Source organism: Orcinus orca, chromosome 11, assembly GCF_937001465.1.
Source record: "Orcinus orca chromosome 11, mOrcOrc1.1, whole genome shotgun sequence".
Classification (NCBI taxonomy): domain Eukaryota; kingdom Metazoa; phylum Chordata; class Mammalia; order Artiodactyla; family Delphinidae; genus Orcinus; species Orcinus orca.
Window position 1 is genome coordinate 98,654,654 of NC_064569.1, and position 14,177 is coordinate 98,668,830.

General features: G+C 42.5%; 2 protein-coding genes across 4 annotated transcripts in view; one reads left to right on the forward strand and one right to left on the reverse strand.

Annotated features, from left to right (window-relative positions):
• FAM118A (family with sequence similarity 118 member A) overlaps positions 1-14,171 on the forward strand; it is a 45,938-nt gene extending 31,767 nt beyond the window's left edge. The window contains exons 9-10 of one of the 3 annotated variants that reach the window (XR_007470375.1): positions 5,770-5,885; positions 6,677-14,171. Coding sequence is in view for 2 of the 3 variants with exons in the window: in XM_049695043.1 (XP_049551000.1) it covers positions 1,019-1,149 (131 nt within the window). In the remaining variant the exon portion in view is untranslated. Of the gene's footprint in view, positions 1-1,018; positions 2,918-5,769 lie in introns of those variants that run through there. The other 2 variants (XM_049695043.1, XM_049695044.1) reach the window with 2 other exon arrangements.
• SMC1B (structural maintenance of chromosomes 1B) overlaps positions 1-14,177 on the reverse strand; it is an 85,844-nt gene that overhangs the window by 2,270 nt on the left and 69,397 nt on the right. Inside the window, 6 exon segments of the mRNA XM_049695052.1 lie at positions 2,645-2,714; positions 4,850-5,001; positions 5,991-6,145; positions 6,644-6,800; positions 8,645-8,743; positions 12,341-12,494. Of these exon segments, the coding sequence (XP_049551009.1) occupies positions 2,645-2,714; positions 4,850-5,001; positions 5,991-6,145; positions 6,644-6,800; positions 8,645-8,743; positions 12,341-12,494 (787 nt within the window).

A 14,177-nucleotide genomic window follows, 5' to 3' on the forward strand; every position in this document is an offset into this window, starting at 1 on the left:
AGCCTCAGGGTGGGAAAAATATGGCGATTATATATGTATTCATAATCCATAATCAACTCATTTGGTTAGAGGGGCGCTCAACAGCTCCTTCAGGAGGCTTAATTCCAAGGAATGAGAATAAGAACAGATAGACTGGATAGAAATGGGTCTTGGTGAACAAACTACTCAGAATTTGGAGAATGATAAAGAACTTAGACTCAAACCACAGTTTAACAAGATACTTGCCGACTCCCTGGATCTCTCTGCAATTCCAGAGGGTGTCTTCTCCATGTGTATTGGTCCTGACTGCACGCAAGATACTAAGGGCACAAGTTCTGGAAGCAGGAATGGCAGCTCTGGTTGAGGAATGAGTCACTAGTTGAGGTGAATGATGAGAGAGGAGGGAAACGGCTTTGGGCTAAGAGGCTGAATTCATAGAAGGAACTGCCGCATTAGAGGCAATGGCAGCCACTATGATACAGGTCTTTAAAAAGTCTTGGGATATTGATAGAATGGAAGAGGAGATGGGATGCAAATACGTAAGGCATGCATTTTGCTAGGAGAGTTGCCTGTGATCAATGCTGGGCACCCTGATCACAAGAGGGACTGGAAGCGCCTTCCAAGCTGCTCATATTACATCACTGCTCATACTCAGTTCAGCAGCGGGGTGCCAGGAACGTAAATCTCAAAGGGAAACTGGAAATTAAGAGGTTTTTGATACATAGGATAGGTGCAAATAGAAAAGTCTTAAGAAAGACCTAGTATGTGAAGATGCCACTAATACGAACATCTAAATTTTGCTAGAAGATATGGATCCCTTAAATGCTACAGAGAGAAGGGGCAGTCCCCAGTGATGGATCCCACCCACCCCCCAGACCACACACAAAGGGTATGGGATACAAAGTACTAAAATTAACCTTCTGAGGGGAAATTTCTCCCAAATGAGTGAGGCTATGGAGTCCAGTTAGCTGATGCAGACTGGCTGGCATTCAAGAGAGACAAATCAAGATTTTCTTTTCTTCCCGTTTTCTTCCCCCAGTAATCCTGAAGTCTCTGGTAGGTCACAGAATGTGGCTCTTGCCTGTTCTCTACAACGTTCGGGGGACTTTGGATTTGTTTTCTAACTTCTGTGGGGGTGGTGTTGATGTGCTATTCTTATGTACGCTATGACATGTTTAAAAAGCAAGGTCCGGGACTTGGCTGGTGGCGCAGTGGTTAAGAGTCCGCCTGCCAGTGCAGGGGACACGGGTTCGAGCCCTGGTCTGGGAAGATCCCACATGCCGCAGAGCAACTAAGCCCGTGCACCACAGGTACTGAGCCTGCGCTCTGGAGCCCGCAAGCCACAACTACTGAAGCCCGCACACCTACAACCCGTGCTCCACAACAAGAGAAGCCACTGCAATGAGAAGCCCGCGCACCGCAATGAAGAGTAGCCCCCACTCGCCGAAACTAGAGAAAGCCTGAGCGCAGCAACAAAGACCCAACGCAGCCAAAAATAAATAAATAAATAAAATTTTTAAAAAAGTATAAAAAAATAGATAAGGTCCTAGAGAGGTTTGGGTTAGATGAATACAGCCTGGGAAATCTGAAAGATGACATTGTTGCCTAAAATTAGAAGTTACCACAGGCTGCAGCTCCTGAAAAATCCCCTGACTCTCCCAGGCATTACACATGAGGTTCAACAGAGTAACAAATCAGGGAGGTCAGTTTCAGAGACTCAACCTGTCAGGGTGGCACCCCAAGACTGACTACATCTCTCGGGGCTGGACTCATTAACCGAGCTCATAAGACTAAGGTATAAACCAGAATGCCAGTGTACAAATTAACAGAGATATATCTGTCAGCATGACCAGAGCAGCCTCCTTGTAAGCAGCTGTAAATGCAAAGCCCAGTCATTTCATTCATCCATTTCTGGAAATGGATGGCTCTGGAAGTAGGACCACAACACAGGGACTCTGCAGGATGGAGCTGTCCCAGCCCTGGGCAGTGACAGGCACTGCCAGTGTTTGCCGCTATCCTTTGGTCACGTGTCCATGGTCAACCCCATTCTCAGGTCAAAAATTTACAGTCAGGATGTGTGGTCTGAGAGCCTGTCTCTCAGGTGGCTTTGTGTATCTATGCACTGATCTTTAAGGCTGACTTTCAGTTGTGTCCTTAGTTCCCCCATGGTCTCAAATACTGAAAACAGTGCAAGTGTAGTAAATGACTATAAATTTTAATAAACGAAGGGGAGCAGAATTTTGAACTTTAATTCCTTTGGAATTTTATTTAGATATGTTATTTTTGGACTTTATTAAACACTAATTTGGTCCTGTTTGCCATGTGGCCTACTATTAAGGTCTGCTGCTACTACTACTACTAAGGTCTACTACTAGGTCCCAAAAACCTAGATTTAGGGAAAAGCAAGTCACCCAGTAGCAATGTTGTGGATCCAGTATAGTGATTCTCACTTGACTCCCCAGGAACTCATTGAGGGTCCTCTAAACCTTGAATGAAAGCTACTACCCTGAATCATCTTGTTTTTAGATTTTTAACTTAGAAAAATCTATTTTTAACCAGCAATTATCAAATAAACATGTTCAGGGTAAATTGCCTTCTGACTGCTGCATCATGATCCTTGAATTATAGACACTGTACTGGAAATTAAAAGCAGAAAGGAACTTACTTTGCCAATGTTAGTATTGTCCAGGGCTGCATCTACTTCATCTAAAACAAAGAATGGAGCAGGCCGAAAACTAGAAAAAAATTATAATCGCTTAAGTTACAACTTTGTTTTACAAGACTTGGAGGAGAGGACTAAGAGTATTCAGGATAAATAAATAAAACACATCCTTTTGGATGCTTTTGTCTAGGTCACCAATGACCTCTATGTCGGTAAATGCAACGCTCAATTCTCAGTTCACATCCCAGGTGACCTTTGCAGATGGTACGGGGGCGGGTGGGGGGGTGGGGGGGTGGGGGGGCGGGGCGGGGCGGTCCTCCCCGTTCCTCTGACGTCAAGGACAAGGACATGGCCTCCGCCGGGTGCCTCACCCATTGCTCCAGGCCCCAGTCTCCTAGCAGCTCCTCCTCATCTCTCTAACTTCTTGACACTGCAGTGCCTTCGGGGCTCAGCGCTTAGAGCACTCCTCCATCTGATTAGCTCCCTTGGTGATTTCATCTGCTCTGGAGGTTTTAAGTATCTTCTATTGATAGTTCTGACCTCTCTCTTTAACCCTGGCCTCACGGGTCCAACAGCTTCCTCAACTCCATGTGGGTGTCTAGCGTGAACTCGTGCAAAATCAAACTCCTCACCTACCCCTCAAACCCATCCCTCCTGTGGTCCTCTCCAGCTTAGTGAATGGCAGCTCTTATCACTCCCGTTGATTAGGGTCCCTCCTACCCCACGCCCTGTCTGCTCCCACACTGGTCCAACCCACCACGATCCTCCAGTCTGACTGCTACACGAGTTTCCTAATCCTGTGCCTGCCACTGCTGCACACAGTCTATTCTCTACAGGCGCCAGGCTCCCTCTGGCCTCAGGGCCTTTGCACTTGTTCCTCATGTCTAGAACATTCTTCCCTTAGAATTCTCCCCTAGAACATCCATCCACGTGACTTGCTCCCTTATTTTCTTCAAATCTTTGCTCAGATACTACCTTTTCAAATAGGCCTTCCCAGAAGACTTTTAAATATTGCAAACCCTTCCCTGTTACTATCACCATTCCCTTCTTTAATTTTCTCTATAGCATCTGTCATTTTCTAATAGTCTCTATATTAGAGAATTACTTTACTAATACACCTTATTTATCATCTGTCTTCCTCAACTGAAATGAAGCATCTTTGAGACAGGGAATTTGTTTTCTTCACTGCTGTCTCTAATGTCTATTTTTGAAAAAATATTTATTTGGTTGCGGCACACGGGATCTTTAGTTGCGGCATGTGGGATCTAGTTCCCTGACCAGGGATTGAACCCAGGCCCCCTGCATTGGAAGCATGGAATCTTAACCATTGGACCACCAAGGAAGTCCCTCTAATGTCTGTTAACACCACTCGACACACAGTAAATATTTAATAAATATCTGTTGAATAAATGGGATGGGGGTGACACCTAGTATTAGTCTTATTCTGCTAAGATTTACTTCACACAGGCTCTTGTTTAAGTTCCTGCCTCCTGTTTTTCCCAAAGTCCTCCTGCATTAATGGCATTTTCTTTTCCTTTCCTGTAATTGCCAATTCCTTTTCCTTCTTGAGACCAGTAGAAAACAGCTGTAAAACTTTTATGTTGATCTTTCTGATCATGATAATAGAGAGGCAGCATCATCTATACCTTAGTTCTTCATCTAATGCTTTGAATGTCAAAAGTTAATTGCCTTAATTTTAGCTAACATTTTTCCCCTTGCTTTATTTTACAAACGTTAAGTGTCACCATCATCAGTGGAAATGAGGAGGTTAAACATTTTTTTCAGAAGAAATACTTTAACATTCCTTACTAAATAGCAGATCTCTGAATAGGGACAAGGAAAATAATATACAAGTTAGGTGTTTTTATTTTGTTTGGCTTTGTTGTTGGTACTGTTTTTTGGCAATCCTGATTTCACATCTGGCCATTTGATACTCCTTTTTCTCCTTTATTTTCTATGAAGCTGGAATATTAGTAGCTACTGATAATAACAAATTGAATAAAAATCTGTCGAAGACTGAATTCTCTCTTAGATTTGCTGCCTAAATTGTTACAGGCCTACAGCATAACCTGACTTGTCTGGCTGAAAAAAAGTTTTGTATCACGTACGCTAAATATGACTAAAGAAAAGTAATTAACAGATCTTCTGTAGGAAGGTCTATTTGGTTTCTGCCCTGATGCAAAATCATATAGCTCACTGTGACCTTACCTGTGCACAGCAAACAGGAGAGCCAAAGCTGCCACACACTTTTCTCCCCCCGACAAATTATCCATTGGCATGAACCGTTTGCCTGGGGCCACACAGTTATAGCTAATTCCCTCCAAGTAAGGCTCTTCTGGGTTTTCTGGGCTAAGAAATGCCTGAAACACATGTTATTTATTTAGCAGCATCAGAAAAGCTATTAGTAAATTTCAACATGGAATTGCAACAGAGTTTAACTACAAAATACTCTTGGTTAGATTTTCCTCCATTTTGATGGAAAAATATCAATGCCTGTAAATAATGTATTTAGCTCTATCTATATGTAATCACAGACAGCAAGGGTGTCTGGGGCGGGGAGTAGAGGGAAAGCATTCTAACATAAAGGATAAGGCCTTCCCATCAGGCTGCCATTCAAAGCTCAGAAGCATACGCTGCAGTCTTACTAAAACAATCTTCATTCAGTTCTTTCATTGGTCCTTTCATCAAATCTTTATTGATGAATCCTGTCCTTTAGTCTTACTTTACTGAAAATAAGTTATTTTTGGTGAAAATTCTAAATATATGATTCAGGATTACCTCAGTCATAAAAGAATCCCATGAGAAAGAGGGAAAAGCAGATAGATCAGATCAGATCTACATCTTTAGTCCACATTCAAGTCCACAGTATTTGCTGTGGATGCTGATCACGGAATGGAGAGATTACAAGGGGCACATCTAGATCTGAACGCTGCCTTTAGTTCTTTCCCTCTCCTTTGTTACTCTGGGCAACTCCACAGACCCCAGATCAACCATTTTCCCCAGATCATCTACATCACCCTAACTTTACTACAGAGATGGCTCTATAAAATCAAATTAGTACAGGTGACAGAATTCCAGAACTGAAAGAGAACCTGGAAACCAAATGCTCTAACCCACTCATTCTGCAGATGAAGAAGCAGGACCAGAGAGATTCTGACTTGTCCAGGCTGGTTAGTGGTGGAATGAGTAGGACCTAGAACACAGGTCACTGCAATGACCAATTTCCATGAGCTGACTTTGCCCGGTAAGTGGGTCATTCAGATAGTGTGGTGGCGATTTCCCACCAGAAAAAAAACACACCACCAATAACACGAAGTTCCCACTCATATTTGAGGTGAAAAATACGTACTTGGGCACTGTTGTTTCTGCAGAGCTTCTTGTAGATCTGATCAATTGCGACTGAGACGTGCTCAAAACATTGGCTGAAAAGATTGTATCTCCTTTTTTTCACCTGTTCAAACTCTTGCCTACGTATTCTGGCTTCCTTTCTGCTGGCCTCAAAAGCTAAGAGAGAATCAATGTTCTTTATTTTGGAGACCACCAAGGGCTTCTCTTATTTCACCTTTAAAGCATAAAATATTTTTTAAACTAGATTTTGAGTTTGGTTGTCTTGAGTAAAATCTACCTTCAAAACACCTCAACTATTATTAATTCCAAGAAAATGACTTAAAACTGATGAGCCCTTTTTCTGGTAGGGCTGATTTTTAAATAATAATAACAAACTCCAACAGAGTATCTAATATGCCTCTTACGCTGGTATGAAATAAGACACTATTCTAAAATAATCAATACACCTGTCTTTAAATGAAAGCAGAACGCTTTTCAAAAGGAAGGAATTAGTGATTCAGTATTAAAAGTACATTACTATAAGATAATAGAGGAAAAAAATATATAATAAAAACAAAGGTACAATTCAGGGGGGATTATTAGTAAATGTTATAGAAATCAAAGCTCCTAACACCCATGAATATGATATTGCTAACAACTAAAGCTTAATTTCACCGTCTGTGTACTCCTGAAACTTGTCTCTGACAGTCTTTAGGTTCTCCGGGGCTCTGAGGTTTGGGGCCGCTGTCCTCAGCAGGACATCTTCCTGGGATGCTACTTGTTGCCGTAGGAGTCTAAGGTGGGCCTCAATTTCTTTATCAGATTGTAGAGCCTATTATTGGCAAAGAACAGCAATGGTTAGCATGCCGTTTAGATCCAAACTGCTAAGGTACAATAATTAGGCACAGGGCCCTTCGGGATCTGGCCCGTCTCCCTCCGCATCCACTCCTGCCCTCCTTTGCGGCCCTCTCTGAGTCTGCAGTGCGGTCAGGTCACACTGCTGTAGCTTCCTGAAGTTGGCTGTGCTCTTTCATAGCTCTAGAGTCATAGATGCTGCTCTCTTGGAACGCGCTGCACCTTCATCTTTCTTAATCTGGCTAAAAAAGTAACAATTCACGTATCACTTCATTTACTCGTTCATTAAAAAATATTGATCATCTACTATGTATTAGACACTGAGGATTCAGTGATGAAAACTATTCTGTCCCTGCCCTTAAAGAGCTCACAGGGAAGTCAGACATGCAAACTGGCGTCTGCAACAGCGCGAAACCCTCCACCAGGCAAGCACAGGTATTATGGGGCAGGCAGAAGGGATCCAACCCATCTGGATGGGTAACACTTAAGCTGAAACCTAAACAATGAGCAGAACTAACTTGAGTGAAGCGAGAAGGGAAAAAGTGATGTAGGCATCACCTTCCAGGAAAATTTTCTTGACCCCCTCCCAGAGGGGTTAATTAATATCTGATAAAGGTGACATTTTAATTCATTGGGAAAAGAATTATTTAGAAGATGTTGAGTAAACTGGTTAACTTACGTACCTTTTAAAAAACAGATTCTTACCTCATACCATATATAAAGATAAATTTCAGATTAATTAAATAGGTGAGTGAAAACAAAAAAATCACTAACAGGAAGAAAATATTTATAAATATTTAGTCAGTAATGTCGTGGGGAAGGACTTTCTAAATACGAAAGCACTGAATAGACTATAAAATAGATCAGAACTTTATTCTGATTGCCAAAAGTACCACAAGTACAATGAAAAGAGCCCAACAAATGTAACAAAATGTATTAGAAACATCTGAAATTAAAAGATGTGGTAGCTACTGCTACTTGGTGTCCATTCTCCATCATTTCTTCCTTTGTAACAGAGCCCATGTTTGACCATCTCCCTCATACGTCCCAGGAACCCTGCTTGGTCTAAAGCTAAGTCCATCCCACCCCCAACAGTGATTGGTCAGGAATGAACATGTGACCCAATTTAGGCCACTGTGATGAGAGGACAATTGGTAGAGCTTTGTGGAAAAGCCTTTCTTCAACCTTTAGAACAGCACCACTACAAAAGGCAGTCTCTCTCTTCTCTGAGGGTTGTGGTTGGGTGGCTGGAAGGCCAAGAAAGGCTACAGTCATTTTGCCCTCATGAGAGAAGCAGCTTCAGGACGAAGTCAAAACACAAAGCAAAATATGGCTATAGGGTTAAGAGAAAGAGTGAGAGCTGCTAAATTAAAGAGACCATGAAACTGGATTCCAGGTTTGTGCTCTGTAGCTGTGAAGTATTTGTCGCCTACTGAGGGTACTGCACTGGGACACAATTCAGGATGCTGCAGTATGTTGGCTACTTTTGTCTATTTCAGGACTTCTCAAAGACTTTATTATTCATTCTGAATCTCCAAGAAGGGAATAGACTTTCAAAACACTGACAGAAACTTTTCTTCTTCGGCAAGACATTTCATGGTATTGGTGTTCTACAGAACACACAGTAAGAAATGGTGATATAAAAACTTTAAATGTTTTAAACATTTTATGTGTAACCTATTTAGACTATTTCTTAAAAAACCATTAGGAAATCTACTTTCTCCCCTAAATTTATGCTCTATCATCTAAAATTATTCTGCAGTATTTAAATATTCACTATTACCATGAGTTAGTCATGAACAACAGAAATCTTTCAATTACCTTCAAATCCTCTCTTAGAGAGCTGTAGTCTATCTCAATGGCGGCTTCTTTTTCATATATATCCATTGTTGCCTGGGTACTTTCTGCTTCAGGTCCCAACTGAAAAACATGAAGCCCTTCCCTTGTTATCTGAAATGGCGATCTCTACTCATCTGTCTGTCCCAAGGCCTCCAGTTGATTGCCACCTCATGCAGATTGAAAGTTAAAACCCTTATGTTGGCCTGCAAGGCCATGATGGTCTGGCCTCTGCTTCCCTTTAACTTTACTTTGCGCCAGTCTTCCTGGTACTCGCTTTGCTCCCACTACACTGGCCTCCTTGAACAGACCAGGCACACGTCCACCTTAGGGCCGGCACACTGCCCTCTGCCTGGACACCCTTCCCCTAGATGTCTGCATCTCTTCATCTTCTACGTTGTCTGCTAACCAGCTGCCTTCTCTCAGGACATCCATGGCCTCTGCATCTAACATTGCAAACTCTCCTCCACCAATACTCTCTATGCCCTTCCCTGCTTTATATTTTCTTTAGCCTACAGCATCACCAAATACATAAATATTTTATCTGTTTACCATTTTGTTTCTGTGCCTATCTCTCCCCTAGTAGAATGTGAAGGAAGGGATTTTTGGCAGTTATACTCACTGCTGTGGTCTCAGTGCCTAATGCAATGCTGACAACATAGCAATATATTTCAATTTCAATATATATCACTCTGAATGGAGAGAGGAATAGGAAAGAAGGGACAAATACATGAGCACTTACTCAGCTGTAGGCTGGTCTTTGGTGTAATGCTGATACCAAAAACAAAGACTTACAAATTAAGAGAAAAAAACCCCTTTGTCACTCACTCTTTTCTAGACGTTCTCAGCTGAAACAAACCCAATAAAACTACTTTTGGAATTAAGTCTATATTTTATGTAATATATTTATGTTAAAATGGTTCACAAGGAAGTGGAACTTGAATACAACATGTAATGCTGAATCCCTGAATCTCATGGTTCCTGTTGATGTGATTCAACATCGTGTTTTTTATTAAGCTTCTATATGAGTCATCTGATGCCTTGCTATTCAAAGTGTGGTCAGTGGGCCAGCAAGAGCGGGCCTCGCCTGGGAGCCATTAGAAATTCAATCTCTTAGGAAACAAGATCCCCAGATGCTTCATGTGCACAGTATGGTTTGGGAACCAGTGATCTGGTATAGTCTTCCCCACAATAGAAGAATCTTCTATGAGAATCCTGGCAGATGTAGGTAACTTACCCTCTGTCTGCACACCTCCAATGGAAGGGAAATCTCAGGTTCTACCTTACAATGGTTGTAAGACAATGATTCCTTACAACTGTTGTAAGACAATTAATTCTATTCGGCGATCCTTGTCCAGCCCTCTGGAGAGTCACAATTTATACCTAATGCCTTTTCTGTTTTGGGCTTTATACACTACCTTGTATAGCACCCCTATCACATGGCTGCTACTAGATGTCTTGTAAAATTTTAATCAGGGAACTCCCCACTAGAGGCCCTCCCTCTTTCTAGTAGGAAGTGTTCCCTAGTAGAAGAAATCTGACTCTGTCCTAAATCCCCCAGCCCTAGTATCCCCCTTAGGACCAAAAAGAACAAGTAGGGGCCGTCCTCTATGACAGACCTTCTTCTCTTCGAGGGATAACCATATTCTCCAAGACTTCTCTTCCCAGCATGACACGGTTGGGGCCTTTTCACTATCGTGGACACTTTACTCTCAAAGAGCACCATGCTTAGCACGCGAATGCAGTGTCCCAGTGTGGCTTGATCAGCACAAAGTGGAGCAGAACTATCACTTTTTCTTTTTAGATAATGATTCACTATTAATCCAGCTTAAGGTATTAATATCTGCTTTGAAAGAGCCCACTATGAATATGAAAGTCGTTCACGCTAATAAACAAATAATTTCACACTCATGATGGGCATGTTGGAGAATACTTCTGAAAGTTCACACTAACTGAAAGAATAGGACCAAAGCAGCAGCAGGAGTACTTAACCAACAGCATTTACCTAGATGTCAGTCATTACAACTGCTTCTTCCTCTGCACTATTCTATGACGAACCTCTTCTAAAATTACACTGCCTTTTAAACAGACTTTCCATTTCTCTCTGTATTATTGTGAGTACTGTTTTTCTGCTCCCATCCACTTCTGCTGTTACAGATGCCTCCCTTCCCTCTCTCTGCACCCTTAAGAGCAGACACGTGGCCCTGAATGAGCCAGAGTTCTTCCCCAGGATTCTTCTAACTGAGAGGGGGCAGGGGAGAGGTGTCTTTCCCCTCTGGTCAAAGCTGGTGGCTACAGCTGCAGCCCCACGAGGAAAGCTGATCTGAAAAAATAAAGCCAATACATACTGAGCCAGAAAGAGTTCTTGACAGTGTTCAAATTCCTGGACCGAGTCACGTATGAGACTGCCTCCATTCCAGCCCTAGCCCTTTACCTGCCTTTTCCCCCTTTAAAGCCATCTGAGTGGGGTTCAGGACACTTGTGGCCAGCAAAGGGTCTTCTCCTTTCCTTATCCTTTACTTACCTTCTATCTGGGATGTGATCTCTGCTAAAATAGAGAAAAAAGACTTTTGGCCGAGCTGCGCAGCTTGCGGGATCTTAGTTCTCCATCCAGGGATCGAACCCCGGGGGCCCAGCAGTGAGAGCACCGAGTCCTAACCACTGGACCGCCAGGGAATTCCCAAGAAAAAGGATGTCTGAGTATATCACACCAGAATTATGCTATGAGAAGTGGTCAATATTAGCAGGAGAAAAACTGTTTTATAGTTACTTCAAATTGAAGAACTCAAAGGACTGAAGGCCTCTTCTGGAGTAGAAATTGGATGGAAATGCATGGATTTCCGACTGCGGGCAGAGCAGAAAGGGGAGGAGGGATGTGGAAGGGAGACCACAGAGATTCACTAAAGAACTCAGAGATAATCTGAGAGGTAAAAGAAATAACTATTTTCACCATCCTCTGGATTGGCTAACAGTAAGATATTCTTCCTGAACTGTATAGGCATATCTTTCTTAACATGAGTGACAGAACTAAGGGTGTATAAACTTCCAGCCAGCCTAAAGAGTACTGTGCGATACAAATGTGACGAGGAAGAAAGGAAAGAGGCAAACAGAGAAACGTCCACCGCTGGCCGACGCTGGTCTCGCCCTCTGGCTCCGTGGGGCCTGCTGTTGCCTCCCCTCCCCCACACTCTCACCACCTGGACAGACTCAGTGAGGCACGTTTCTGCTGAGAGAGAACCACCTCAGGTTGTCAGTGAAGGTGCAGAGCAAGACCCCTCCACACACCGCGGACAACGTTACCAGAGTACAGAGAAGTGCTCACGCCAGCAGGCCACTGGCACCTGGCCTGTGGCTCACACCGCCTCCCCAGCACCCCTAACTCCAACAGGTTCAAGTCTCTGACCCCTCTTGGGCATCTGTGCACAGGTAAGAGACTCTGGTCCATCTTGTGGGGCTCAAAGGACATGGATTAGCAAGAGAAATAGAACTGCACAAAATGCCCAGCCCTGTGGCATGAGGACCATCCTGCCCTTTTTCCCTCCTAGAGACGTTTTTTCTGCCCCTAAAGGAGCTTCAGAACAAGAGAAAGAATCTGCATAGATGCAACTTCACTAAGCAGCCAAAGGCCTTACATTAAGTTCCACACAACTGCACATATTTTAAAATCATTTGCTAGAATACCTCCACTTCAATGATGTCATCCAGTGACCCCAACAAAAGAATTATTTCAATGTCTTGGACTTTGCAATCAAGCAACATGTTATGTTTCTCTAACCGCTTCTGTTCCAGAGAAGTTTGAAGGATTACAACTTTTTTTTGCCATTTTCCCACTTCCCTGTAAATACACAGATATGAAAAAGTGATTATATTTTACTAATTATGTAAAGTTGCACCAAGGAAGAAAAACATGTTATAAATGTACATGAAAAAAAAAAAGATTTTTTCTTATGAGTGCTGTTAAGTTGCAGAGTTAGCCCATGGATGCTTGTAATTTAAACTTCAACACTCCTGATAAAGGCCATGAATATAATTATTTAATCCAAGGGAGGATTTTCAATAATAAACATTATTACTTTAATCAGGCTAGCACCAATACAGTGCTTTCCTAGTTACCTTATTTTTGTTTTAATTAATTAATTATTTTATTTTTGGCTGGGTTGGGTCTTTGTCGCTGCACGCGGGCTTTCTCTAGTTGCGGCAAGCAGGGGCTACTCTTTGTGGCAGTGCACAGGCTTCTCACTGCGGTGGCTTCTCTTGTTGCGGAGCACAGGCTCTAGGCACGTGGGCTCAGTAGTTGTGGCTCGCGGGCTCTAGAGCACAGGCTCAGCAGTTGTGGCACGCGGGTTTAGCTGCTCCGCGGCATGTGGGATCTTCCTAGACCAGGGATAGAACCCGTGTCCCCTGCATTGGCAGGCGGATTCTTAACCACTGCGCCACCAGGGAAGCCCCACTTACCTTATTTTTAAAGCTGTACAATTTTTCAAGCTGCATTTCTCTTTCAGTATAAGTTCTACATTTTAGAACATCAAACCAAGAGAAAGAGTCTCTTAGCAAGAGAAATGTCTTACCAGTTAAGTCATTATGCACCTGACAGTCTCAACTTTTTTTACTGCCACCACTAATGTAATGCCTTCTATCTTAATGAGGGCTTGGGAGTTTTACCAGTTGAAACAAGGTGGAACTTTAAAGAGGACCCAGAAGAAGGACCAGAAATGAAATTAAATAAATTAAGAATTATATGGTTTTTAAAAGTCTGATGACAGAGATGTGGTTCTGTTTAAACTAAATACGAGTTTTAAAAAAAAATCAAGAGTAAATGAACTTATTTCCGCTCAAAAATTTTAGACAAAGAATTTTCTGGCTGTATCTTGAAATACTAAAGGTCTTTGAACATTGTGGGAAATTGTGAAATGCCAAGAGGCTGAGCAAAAACAGAGCTCATTTCATCTGATCACTTATGTTTGTGTCAGTCACACAGGAAAGCAGATGTCACTGTGGGGCAACAAGCCAGCTGACTCGAAGTGTTATTGGTCATCATCATGGCAAACATACCTGCTTATTGTGTAACAGGTACTGTTCTAAGTACCATAAGAACACTCACTTATTTAATCCTTACAACTATTCTATGAGGTAGGGACTATTATTATCCCCATTTTACCGATGAGAAAACGAAGGCACAGTAAATAAGCGGCGAAACTGGGGCATGGAACCATGCAGTGTAGTTCCAGATTCTGCGCCTCACCTGCTATGCTTTGTCACACAGACAGACTAGCAGGAGACTCCCCAACAGGAAGGTACTGGTGTCAAGGGGATTTAGGGAAAGGAACTCTTTATATAGGTCCATGTTTTCACCCACCAAAAGGAACTATTCACTCTAAACAACTAACCACCTCTCTTGGTTTTCCCCAAACTGCAATGCTTGATAGGTGTGATGTGGGACCAAAAGCAACAAAGGGTGTATATTCAAATAATAAGACTTCCTATAATAAAATTCAAATTGATGGTAAACATCTTTTAA